Genomic DNA, 12,190 nt, shown 5'->3' with positions numbered 1-12,190 from the left:
ACGGCAGACGCGTCGCTTAGATCATATTTTACCTTCTGACAAACCCAGGAGAAAACTGTCTCGGTTTCGCAAAGAAGAGGTCTGATGAGGCGTGGCCGTGGGAGCAGGCTGACTTAGGTTCGGAATCAGCTTCCCCCACTTTATAGCGGTGAGAACATCATCCCCTCCCCGCTCCAGTCTGAGCCTAAGCTTATCTACAAACCTGAGGCAAAGCATTTACTGGTAGTGTTGTGAAATTTTAATAGGAGAAAATCTGTAAACCGTCTAGCACAGCGTCTGGCACATAGCACGCAAAGAATAATAAATATTATTAGTTAAGAGAACTGATCCTCCCACCCCCAACTTTTTGCTCATTTCAGTAAATGCACCACCTAGTTGTCCACTACAAAACTCTAGGTGTCTTCCTTGATTTCTTTCCTGTATCCCCTATCCAAATCTTTACCGTTACACCCTGTCTTGAATCTGTCCACCATTCTACATCTCCACTACCTCTCTGGGCTAGGTCACATTATCTCCCACTTGGCAAGGGCTTCCTAACTGGTCTCCCTGCCTCACTCCTAATATCTTAGTATCTCTTTTTCACGGTTTGTTTTTTTTTTTCAAACATGTCAGATCATATAATTTCTCTCTGCTTAAAAGCCTCGAATGCCTTTTCATTTCACTTACGATAAGATCCCAAGTCTTTACACTAGCTTATGGAAACTTACTATTTCTCAATAAAGCTGGGGAAAAAGAACAAAAATCTTACATGATCTATACCCTCACCTAGTATACTGTTTACCACGTTCTAGCAAAAGTGGCTTCCTTTCTCTTTTTTGAATACGCCAAGCTCATTCCTGCCTAAGGTCTTGGTTCTAGCTGTTCTCTGCCTGAAACACTGTTTCCTCAGATCCTAACATGGGTGACTCCTTTTTAAACTCAGATAACAGCTTAAAATCACCACCTCACAGAAGACTGCCCTGACCAATCAAAATTAGCCCCTACCGACTCTCTATTCTTACAGTGCCCTACTTTGTTTTATTATTTCCATCCCTGCCGCCCATACTCACACACACTGGAATGTCAGTTTCATGACAGCGTGAATCTGGGCTCTTCTGTTCACAGCTGTTCAGAACAGCAACTTAGAACAGAGGCTGCCAGAGAAAAAGTCGCTTTGACTGTGATCTTCATGTGCTGCTTCAGGCCTCAGCTCAGATTCAGCATTCACCCCTTTCCCCAAATTTCATAGCACTTACTAACATCTGAAATTATTTTATTTTCTTAATGTATTATCTATTCTCCCTATTCAAATATATACCCCAAGAAAGCAAGAACTTTGTTTTGTTCACCACTGTAATCCTAGTGCATAGCACTGTGTCAGACACAGCGCAGAGGTAAGAGGTAGACCAGGTTACTGCTTTCAGGAAATGCCTTCTAGGGGAGAGAGGCCACATAAAAGAGGAACTAAATTGCATTTTATGGTCATATTTACCTTTGTATCTCCCACATCTAGAGAGGCCATAAACAAACTTAGAAAGCAGGAAATGACCAAAAATCATAAAATGGAGGTGCAGAGGAAGGAGTGATGTTCTTATGCTGGGGTTAAATCCAAAAAAGCTTCCTGAAGGCTGTAACATGGAGGAAAAGCTAATAGTTAAACGGAGCCAACCCTGGTGGCTCTCGCTTCAGACAGCCTGGGTTTGTATCTTGGCTCGGTCTCTGTCTTACTGTCACCTCTCTAAGCCCTCATCAGTGAAATAAATATACTTAACTTAGAGGGCTCTTAGGAAGACAGATAAGATACCTAAAGGTGCTTTAATCGGTGCCCAGCCCACAGTAAGCATTCTATAAATGTTAACTGTCTATCATTATTATTACTGATCAAAGCGTGCTAACCTTACCAGCAGCTAGTGGCTGACCACAGCTCTGTGGAGCAGTGGAAAACTTCCTACTACCCTGAGTAGAAAGGCGCGACACCACAAAGCTGCCGGGTCTGGCTCCAGGATCCAGCAACCGAGGACTTTTGGCCTCAGCCAAGTGTTTTCCGCACCACGGAAGCCGTACTGGGCCGCTCTAGCAACGTCGTCCTCCAGCTCTCGGTTGTGTGAGGCCTCGCGCTTGCGCAGTTGGTGGGCGGCGGGCGCGGGGCAGGTCTGGAGGGCGAGGCGCGGGCGCGCGCGGAGAGGTGCGGCGAAGCGGCCGCTGCCTTCGCAGGTAACCGCGCTGGGGCCGGCGCCAGGGAGGGAGGGAAAAGCCCACCACGGTTCCGGCTCGGGCTGGGGAGGCCGCCTTCGCGCTCGCCGGGTCTGGGGTCCTCTACGGACCCTGTCAGCCGGGACTTGTCTATTTCCGAACTCCGAGCGGGGCGCGCTCGGGCGGCCCACCCCGCGTCGCATCCTGGACCGCGTCCTGCCCCGACAGCTGATGAGGTGGCGGCGGAGCCTCGCGAGGACCGCCTCGGGCCTCACGCCGGTCTCCCCGCCTGAAAAACTCGGATCCCAGCGCATCCCAGCGGAGCTTGCGAAGCGGGAAAGAGCCCCGATTTATGTTTACGAATTTAGCCCTCTCGGCTTTCGCGGTTAGAATAGAGGGTTCATCCCAGGTTCTGGCTCTTGATTGCTGACTTCAGGGACAGGTGGTCTTCCTCAGAACTTGCGTCGTCTGGTTTTACTCAGAGGGACGCTAAGCCGTTCCCAAGTTGGAAGACAGCTGCCGTCTACCCTCTTGCACCCTTCTTTTGGGTTCATGCTTCCAGGATCCTACACCTGGTCCTTACGTGGCCTTCCACTTAAGGCCACTCATTCTGGTAATTCTCTTCTGGATTCACTCCCATTTTCCAGATTCTCCCCAAACTGGGTTCCTAAAATACATTTGTAAGTAACAGTTCTCAAGTCAGACAGACTTGAATTCTGTCAACTCAAATGTGTGACTTTGGGTAAGTCCCTTAACTTTCCTAAGCATCAGTTTTCTTATCTGAAAATGGGGATAATCATGTGTACTCCAGGTGGTTGTGAGAATGAAAGAAGGCGAAGAACATGAAATACTTAGAATGGTACCTGACACGTAGTAAGCACTGACTTGATGTCAGTTATTTTTTGAACAGAGAATTACGCAAAGAAGTACAATTTTCTTAAAATCAATGCAAAACATAATAGCAATACAACATTTTTCATTCAGTCATATAATGAAGGTTTTTAAAGTGAAGTTAGTGCTGAGGCATGCTCAGTGAAGACAGTACCTTGGTGAAGTGATGGAGCAACTTGATATAATCATTTGGAAAGCAATGGAAATATGTCAGGAGCTTCAGAAATCTCACTTCATTTTACAAGTGCACATCTGAAAATTTTCTCTGGGAATTAATCATAATGCAGAAAATATGCAGAAAGATGGTAATTATAGCATTATTTATAAAAGTGAAAACATTTGAACTTTTTATAGTGGAAAATATTAACATTCGCGAAAGTAGAATAGGTAAGTGAACCCCCATGTGGTCATCATCCAGCTTCAACAGTCATCAATGTTTTGCCTATCTTGTTTTTGTGCAAAATTTTAAACCTACGAAATGTCTGAGAATAGAACAGTTGAATAAACTGGGGTACATTTATTTAGAGTGCTGTTAAGCTTTTAAAATAATGCAGAATTGTATTATAAAATAATACAGAATATATAGTAGTATCACAGCTATGACAATTCAAAAACTAATATCCAACCTGTGTAGAAAAAAAGACAGGAAGGAAGTACAGTAAAATATTAACTAGTTTCCTTTTGGTGGTAGGGCTGTGGATGATTTCGTCCCCTTCTATTTTTTTTTAAGAACTTTTATTGAGATATAATTGACATACAATAAACTGCATATATTTAAAGTGTACAGTTTGACTCCCCTTCTATTTTTAGATATATAACAAATATACCATAAAAACTGTGTATTGTTACCACAAACGGTGAACAAACAAAATCTAAAAATATTGCACCTGAACTAAGGACAATAGAATATGCCAGAGCAGGTTCACTGTTATAGAGAATAAAGTTGCTTTAACTTTCCTTGATCTATTTTTGCAGCCTATGTTTACATGAGCATTCTTGTCTGCCACCCGGTGCTAGTGCTTCATATTGAGCTCATATGGTCAGCTAACACGTCCAAATCTTTAATCAGCCATCCTCTCTATGTAAGTCACTGGACTTTGAAATTTCTTTCCCCTTGTTTTCCCCTCACGGTGGAGCAAGATTTCTGGTGATAGGATGGCTCTTTTTCCCATGTCTTCTCTTCTTTGACCTGAGCAGACATCTATCTCATACCTCGTGCATTTACACACTCTTCCTAAAACAACTACTTCCAATAATTCAAGTGAGAGAGTTTTGTCACAACATTTTCTTGCTCAAAGAGATTATAATGAGATCTGATCAAAACTCAATTCTGCTTTTGTTTGATGAACTAGATCCACTTTTTAAACTGACATACTACATTTAAAAACACTGAAGGGAGGGGTCACCTTACAGGAAAATGTGTGAGTTTTGTTTCAAATTAGTTTGTGAAGAAATTTTGTTTCCTAGGTATGCAAAGAAGCCTTTTCACACAGATGTCTTTAGAGATAATATGGATCAGTCTGGAGTTCTCCTCTGGGTGAAAGCAGAACCCTTTATAGTGGGTGCCTTACAGGTCCCCCCTCCGTCCAAGTTCAGTCTTCACTATCTCAGGAAGATATCCACCTATGTGCGAACCCGGGCCACAGAGGGTGGTTACCCACGCCTGTCCTGGTCTACGTGGAGGCACATTGCATGTGGGAAGCTGCAGTTGGCTAAGGATCTGGCATGGCTTTACTTTGAAATATTTGATAGTCTTGCAGTGAAGACACCGCAGGAGCGCCTGGAATGGTCTGAGATTCTGTCCAACTGCATGTCCGAGGATGAAGTCGAAAAGCAAAGAAATCAGGTATGGATGTATATGTATATGTATGTGTGTTTAATTACTTTGGGAAATAAACTATTTAAAATTTATGTACTAGCCGTACAGTGTGCCCTTTTAGGTTTTAATGGCCATGTGATGCCAAAGCACCATTTAAGTTTTAACAGTTCCAGTTTGGCAGTATTTAGTGAATTAGTCCTTACTTAGCAATCCTTATTCACCTATTTTCAAAGCAGTAATGTTATAGGAACCTTGTCATTGGAAGAAGGAAATATTTTCTTTGACATTAAAACTGTATTGAGGAACATGAGTGCTTATGAATTGCTGACATGTTACAGTCAGAGCACCTGACTATTTTTCATTGAGTGTCTGCTCTGTGCTGGGATTCAGCAGCCCTGACCTCATGGAGCTCGTAAACTAGTAGGGGAAGCTGGTGTGTTAAAAAGTGCTGTTAATAGACATTTCTCCAAAGAAGACATACAGATGGCCAACAGGCACATGAAAACATGCCCAACATCGCTAATTATTAGAGAAGTGCAAATCAAACCACATTGCACTCTACTCAGTACTCTGTAATGATGTATGTGGGAAAAAAATCTAAAAAAGAGTGGATATATGTATGTGCATAACTGATTCACTTTGCTGTACAGCAGAAACTAACACAACATTGTAAATCATCTATACTCCAGAAAAAAATTAATTAAAAAAAATCCACATTGAGGTATTACCTCACACCATTCAGAATGGCTATCACCAAAAAGTCTACAAATAATAAAGGCTGGAGAGGGTGTAGAGAAAAGGGTACCCTTCTACACTGTCGGCGGGAATGTAAATTGGTGCAGCCACTATGGAAAACAGTATGGAGGTTCCTTAAACAACTAAAAATAAAGCTACCATATGATCCAGCAATCCCACTCCTGGCCATATATCCGGAGAAAACTATACTTTAGTAAAAAAAGTGCTATTTAATAGTATGGAATGTACAATAAAAGTATGCATAAATTACAGAAATAGACTAGAGAAGAGAATGATTAATTCTGATGAGGAGGAAAGACTTCACAGGGAAAGTATATTAATCAGGGTAGGCTAACAAGTGATCCCAGCATTTCAGTGGCTTAGTGCAATAACAGTTTGTTTCTTATTCATGCGGCAGTCCAACAGAGGGCATCTGGTTGGATGAGTCTCTAGGCTGCCATCGTCTAAGCAATGACTCAGAGATCTAGGCATCTGTCTTTTGGAGCCACTATCATACTAGGTTAAAAACAAACAAGTGAAATTCCAGTGGCTTACAGTAACTAAGGTTTATTTCTTGCTTATTTCACATTTAGGCTGCACCTTAGCTATGGCTCTTTTCCAGGCTATGGCTCTATGTGTCTGCCCATTTGGAGTCTTAGGCTGAAAAAAACAGCTTCTGTGTAGGTCATGCCTATTCTTGTGATAGAAGGGAAGAGCAGCAGAGCAGGAGAAAAGGCTTGACGCCTCTTAAAACTTTTGCTCAGATGTGACATAAACTACAACTACTTTTATTCCATTGGCTAAAGCTTTGTCACATGTCCACACCTGAAATTAATAAGATTGGAGGTAAACTACCTCACAGGAGGTAGGGAAATCCCATGGCCATGGGTTGGGCCGTGTAAGCCTCTGGGGGGATAAGGAAGTGACCAGTTGCAAATAATACACAGTTTGCCACAGCCATTCCCACTAGGGCCTGAATCCTTCACTTCCATTTCTTTGGGAGAGTTTTCAGGAGGCTTGAAAGTGGCATATGTAAATCCACCCACATTCCATTGACTAACCCAGTTGTACCATATTCAACTTCAAAGGAGGCGGGAAAATGCTATCTACTTGTGTGCTCAGGAAGGAAAGGCATATAGTTAGCATCTAGCCAGTCTCTACCACATGGCTTAATATCTAAACAAGATTTTGGAAATTGAAAAAAGGTTTGGCAAGCAACCAATAGAAGGGCATTATAGTTGTTATTAATTAAGCATTTATTGAGTACCTACCATGTGCTAGGTACAGTAGTGGGTGCTGTGGTTACAGAGATGAATAAAACCTTCAAGAAGCTCCAATTTTTTGAGTGCTTACTATGTACTAGTTTCTTTGCTAGTTACTAGGAATATAAAAATAAAAAAAAGATCTTATAGTCTCATGGAGAGGCAGGTATATGAGGGAATAATGATAATATAGCAAATAATTGTTAAATGGAAGTACGTATAAAATCAGGGAATTATGTTGAGTGAAAAAAGTCAATCCCAAGAAGTGACGTACTGTATGATTCCATTTATGTAACATTCTTGAAATGACAAAATTATGAAGATAGAGAACAAGTAAGCAGTCAGGGGCTAAAGACGGGGTGAGGTAGGGTGGGAAGTGGGTGTGGCTAGAAGAGGGCAACACGGAGGACCCTTGTGTGGATGGAAGTGTTCTGGACCCTGCCCACATCCACGTCAATACCGTGGCTGTGCTGTTGAGGGGTAGTTTTGCAAGATGGGAAGTGGGTAAAGAGTACACGGGATCTCTCTGTTCTTGCAGCTGCGTGTGAAACTGCAGTTACCTCAAAAAGTTTAATTAAGAAAGTAGAAATTTTTAAAAACATATAGATTCATGAGGTTCCACGTTGACAGCTGATTAAATAGGTTTAGGCAATCCTGAGAACCCATGTTTTTAAGTTCCTCAGGCCTAGTGATTTTTGGCCAAGTTGGGAATCGGGGTGAATGTAGCTGTACAAACACCCGTTTAAGAATTTGATGAGAACCTGAGGCCTACTCCCCCACGGAATGCATATACACCAAAAAATTACACACAGTTTCAGGTATTGCGCTGATATCCTGAACTTTCTTGATAAGTTTGTGATCAGGTTAAACTAACCTCTCTGTGTTGATTAAATTTCCTTTCTTTCATCTATTTGTTTATTCAGATTACTAAGTTTTTTTTTTAACTATAATTTTAAACTTCTGAAATAATATACTTTTAAAAAGTACGTGCTTCATCCTTTCCACTTCATCAGTTTTGGGAAAGAATGACTATGGCCATAGATGCTACATAGCTTTCTGAGGAGGTAGGTGATTCCGGTTTAATTAGTTGTAGAAACTACTACGTCTGGGTATCAGAGACATACACATCCAATGCGAGCAACATTTCCACATCCTTCTACTTAGATCAGCATGCTGTTGTGGATTTCTTTTACTGTATCTGCTTAGTTGTAGACTCGTGGTTGATATGGGTTTAGGACATGTGTTCATCATTTCTTTTCTTCTTGGACAGCTTTCAGTGGACACCCTACAGTTTCTGCTCTTCTTATATATACAGCAATTAAACAAGGTCTCCCTGAGGACATCTTTGATTGGAGAAGAGTGGCCTAGTCCCAGACACAGATCTCAGTCTCCTGACCTGACTGAAAAATCTAATTGTCATAATAAGGTACTGTTTAAATGATGGTCTCTTTCTCTGAAAGGCGTAATTTGTGAGACAGACAGTTTGCCTTCATTAAAAATTACTTTGAACTACTTATATAAACCAGAGATTTGCTGGCTTGATTTGTTTTGTTTTGCCTTTTACTTTTTTTCCTAATTGTAAAACAAAATCAATATGTGCAATCTTAAGATAGAGAAGTAATTTCAGTTCCTTCAATGACAAAAATCACTTAGATAATTGTCAGGCAAATCATTCACTCTACTCTTATTAGCATTCCCATTTTTGCAAGTGTTAATGAATTTGATTTCACATGATTGTAGGAAAGTCAGTTCACTTCTCTAGCTTGGCTTCTTTTCTCTAGATGAGGATGATAATCCTATTTCTGAATGGCTGTGAGAGTTGAGTAGTACACAGCGTGAGACTTGTTGCATATTATGCACCAGTACATGGGGACTTTAGTTTGTGCAATAGCATGACCTCTCCCAGCAACTGACTGGGCCAGGCATGGACACTTGACTAGAGTAACCCATTCCTAGGTATGTATTTGAAGTTAGTCTGATTTGAAATGATGATCTGGCCCAATCAGTACCCCCAGGGATTGAAGAAATATCACCAGTTGGTGATAGTCTTTGAGCTGGTAGCTCATGGGGCATTGGGACCAGAATAGCTACCACATCCGTGAGTGACCTGGAGTTCTGAGGGATTAGAAACTCTGAGAAAAAGAAGAGAATGGAACAGACATGCAGAGAGATCTGAGAGAGAACCAGGTTCAAGATGGCTTTCCAGTTCCAGTTCTCCTGAACTTCAGTTTAGGAGATGACTATGTGTCCGGACAGTAGAATTTCCCTTCCCTTGAATTAACTTGTATTCCCTGTGGCAGTGAAAGTTACCACCAGCCACCCATGTTTTCTCTGTCACCACCCATACTTGGTTAGTTGTCGGGTCTTACTGATTCTGCCTTCAAAATAACTCTTTAAAAGTTTGTCCTTTTGGAGGAATTCCCTGGTTAGGAGTTGATGCTTTCACTGCCAGGATCCTGGGTTCGATGCCTGATCTGGGAACTAAGATCCCACAAGCCGCAGTGTGTGGCCAAAAAAAATTTTATCCTTTTTCTTTCTCTTATATAGACCCAAATGCCTCTTTTTTTTCTTTTCTGTAATTAGCTCCTTCTTGGTCGCCCTGCTTTTAATCTACAGCCTTCCTACTATACTGGACTTTCTAAAATACAGATCAGTTGTGTCCATCTCCTGTCAGAACTCCATCAGTGAATTCTCATTGTCATTGTTCTTTTCTTCTTGTACTCTTTGGAGCCTTCTCAGGCCTACTTACCTTGGGGGAGGGAGTTGCAGCAAGAGGGAGGAAGAGCAGGTGAGGCTGTGGACATCTTTGCTTTGAAATGTGCTTTGGCATCCGAATGAGAGTTTATTGGAAAAAAGAACATGGTATAGCTATTTACAAAATAGTTTGAAAGTCTCTGGCACACAGAATAAAGTCCAGATGTCTTAGTATTTCATACAAAGCCTTTCGTGAATGGTCCCTGCCTACCATTTTACCTTCACCTGCCACTTCCCAGTGTGCTCCCTACACCCCACCCGGAGCTTCCGCTTCTCTGAACACAGCAGGTGATTTTACTCCTATGGGCCTTTGGATGCTGTTCCCTAAGCCTAAAATGCCTTTTTCCCTGATCTGTTTGCATAACTACCAGCATCAATCAAGAATCTATTCAAACCGCGCTCCACTAAGATTTGTTTTCCCCAGATGGAGTTCTTTGTTCCTCTCATGCTCATAGAACATCTTATAGGTCTCTGTCATAGGTCTCATCTCATTGTGTTATAGTTATTTGTTTATGTTATCATTTCACTACGTAGACGCTGACTTCCTTGAGAACAGGAACTGTGTCTTATTTAGTTTTCATAATTCATCACTTAACACTGCTCATATCACATAAGAGGTGTTTAGAAAATATCTGTCAAATGAGTGAGCCAAGTTATTGCAACATCTAGCAACTCAAAGCTTATTCCCAAAGTTGCAACTTCTCTTCAGTCTGGTTACTGTAAGATCAGTTGCTTTGTTTCACTGGGTTTTGAAATTCCTTCTGTAATTTGAGAAGGTAAATTTAAAAAACCTAGTGCTTCATGAAATGAATGTCTGAGGTGGTTATTTTTATGTTTGATTTGACACTTTTAGAGTATTTAATATTAGCTGTTTGACCTTAGGCAAGTTTCTTAACCTTTTTGTATCTCCATTTCTTCATCTGTAAAATGGGCATGGTAATAGCATCTATCCTAAGACTGTTGCTAGTTTCACATAAAGTTTGTAGAACATGTTTGAAACACACTGAGGGTTAGCTACTAGTATTGCTTTTGAATTATCTAAGGTAGAGAGAGAATCTATTTATACCGATCACATGCACTGAAAATCTTTATAAGGTTTATATAGCCACCTTAAATGCTTTTGGGAGGATGAGGCAAAGTATAAATACAAAATAATTAAAATATAAAAGTTTCAGGTCTTATCGAATCTCATTGTTCTGTTAAGAGTGCTTTCTTTTGATATTTTTTAGAACTGGAATGATTACAGTCACCAAGCTTTTGTCTGTGATCATCTGTCAGATCTCCTTGAGCTGCTTTTAGATCCAGAACAACTCACTGCATCATTTCACTCGACCCATAGTAGTCTAGTCTCTCGAGAAGCTGTTGTAGCACTCAGCTTTCTTATTGAAGGTACAGTGAGCGGAGCCAGGAAGACATATCCACTTTATGAACTTGCACTGTGGCAACCACTGCATGCAGAAAGTGGCTTCTCAAAGACCTCCAAGGCCTTTTCTTTCTACAAGCTGGAAGCCTGGTTGAGAGCCTGTTTGACTGGGAATCCATTTGGTACATCTGCTTGCCTCAAGTCTGGGAAAAAATTGGCTTGGGCTCACCAAGGTATTTATTAATATTTTAATATATATTAAATTGAGTGACAGGCTAAGGAACCTCGTGTTTTCTGGTATATTAATGATCACGTCTTTTGTGGAAGACCTAAAAAATATTGCTACTATAAAACAGAAAAAGAGAACATCTCTTTTGTATATGACTTTTTCTCAAGGCTGCAGCAGTCTAAGCGTTATTTTATTAATCCGGGTTGTTTTAGTTGCAGTTAGTAGAAACTCCAACTTCAGTCAGTTTTCTTTGCTCTGCTCTTCTCTTTTTTGACTCTTTTTCCCTCTCACTCTCATATACTCATTTGCTTGAAGCTTTCCTATTTGCTATGCACCTTAGCAGAAATTGGCCATTCCACATTTACAACCTCACAGAGTTGGTGTAAAGATGAGGTTCTTTTTAGCTACACAGACACAAGCAGACTAGCTATTCCTAAATTGGAAATGTTAAATTCACAGTAGAGAGAATTTAGCTTTGGTTGCAAAGATATCTATTCCTGAAAGACCAGTTATGGCTAAAGGGATAGTTCAGGTACCGTATGACCTCTTGAGGCCCAGATACAGGTTTCTTGGGGCCTACACCTTAGTGTAGGCAAATGCCAAGCAAAATTAATGGGAAAAAACTAGAATATACTTCCACAGTCTCTGAGTTTCAAAGATAAAGAAAAAATAGCTTCTGTGCAAAGATAAAAAAGAAAAAAAATCAGTTTTGTATCAAATTTTTATAATGCTGAAAACCAGAATATATGGTTGAGCAACATCTACAGTGATCTAAGTATTTTAAATGCAACCAAGTTATTGCTCTAGCATGAGGTCAGACTCTCAGATATGTAAGTCTCCTTTAAATATGTAGGAGATACTACATAATTCTTGATGTTGATATAAGAACAGAGGTGCAAGTAAGTTTTTAAACGTTGTTAGGGTAGGCACTAGGAGGAAAAAAGACATTCTGACCTCTTAGGATT

At 40.8% G+C, this 12,190-nt stretch overlaps 1 protein-coding gene across 12 annotated transcripts in view; it reads left to right on the top strand.

Moving 5' to 3' along the window:
- The first annotated feature begins 41 nt into the window (after positions 1–41).
- Positions 42–12,190, top strand: part of TBCCD1 (TBCC domain containing 1) — a 30,117-nt gene continuing 17,968 nt past the window's right edge. For 4 of the 12 annotated variants that reach the window (XM_057739949.1, XM_057739952.1, XM_057739959.1 and 1 more), the window contains exons 1-4: positions 2,233–2,785; positions 4,531–4,909; positions 8,150–8,305; positions 10,863–11,229. In XM_057739949.1, coding sequence (XP_057595932.1) covers positions 4,574–4,909; positions 8,150–8,305; positions 10,863–11,229 — 859 coding nt within the window. In that variant the 5' untranslated portion in view covers positions 2,233–2,785; positions 4,531–4,573. Of the gene's footprint in view, positions 149–2,118; positions 2,194–2,232; positions 2,786–4,530; positions 4,910–8,149; positions 8,306–10,862; positions 11,230–12,190 lie in introns of those variants that run through there. The other 8 variants (XM_057739950.1, XM_057739957.1, XM_057739956.1 and 5 more) reach the window with 6 other exon arrangements.

This window comes from Hippopotamus amphibius, chromosome 6, assembly GCF_030028045.1.
Source record: "Hippopotamus amphibius kiboko isolate mHipAmp2 chromosome 6, mHipAmp2.hap2, whole genome shotgun sequence".
Lineage (NCBI taxonomy): Eukaryota > Metazoa > Chordata > Mammalia > Artiodactyla > Hippopotamidae > Hippopotamus > Hippopotamus amphibius.
This window is presented reverse-complemented; position numbering and strand designations above follow the sequence as displayed.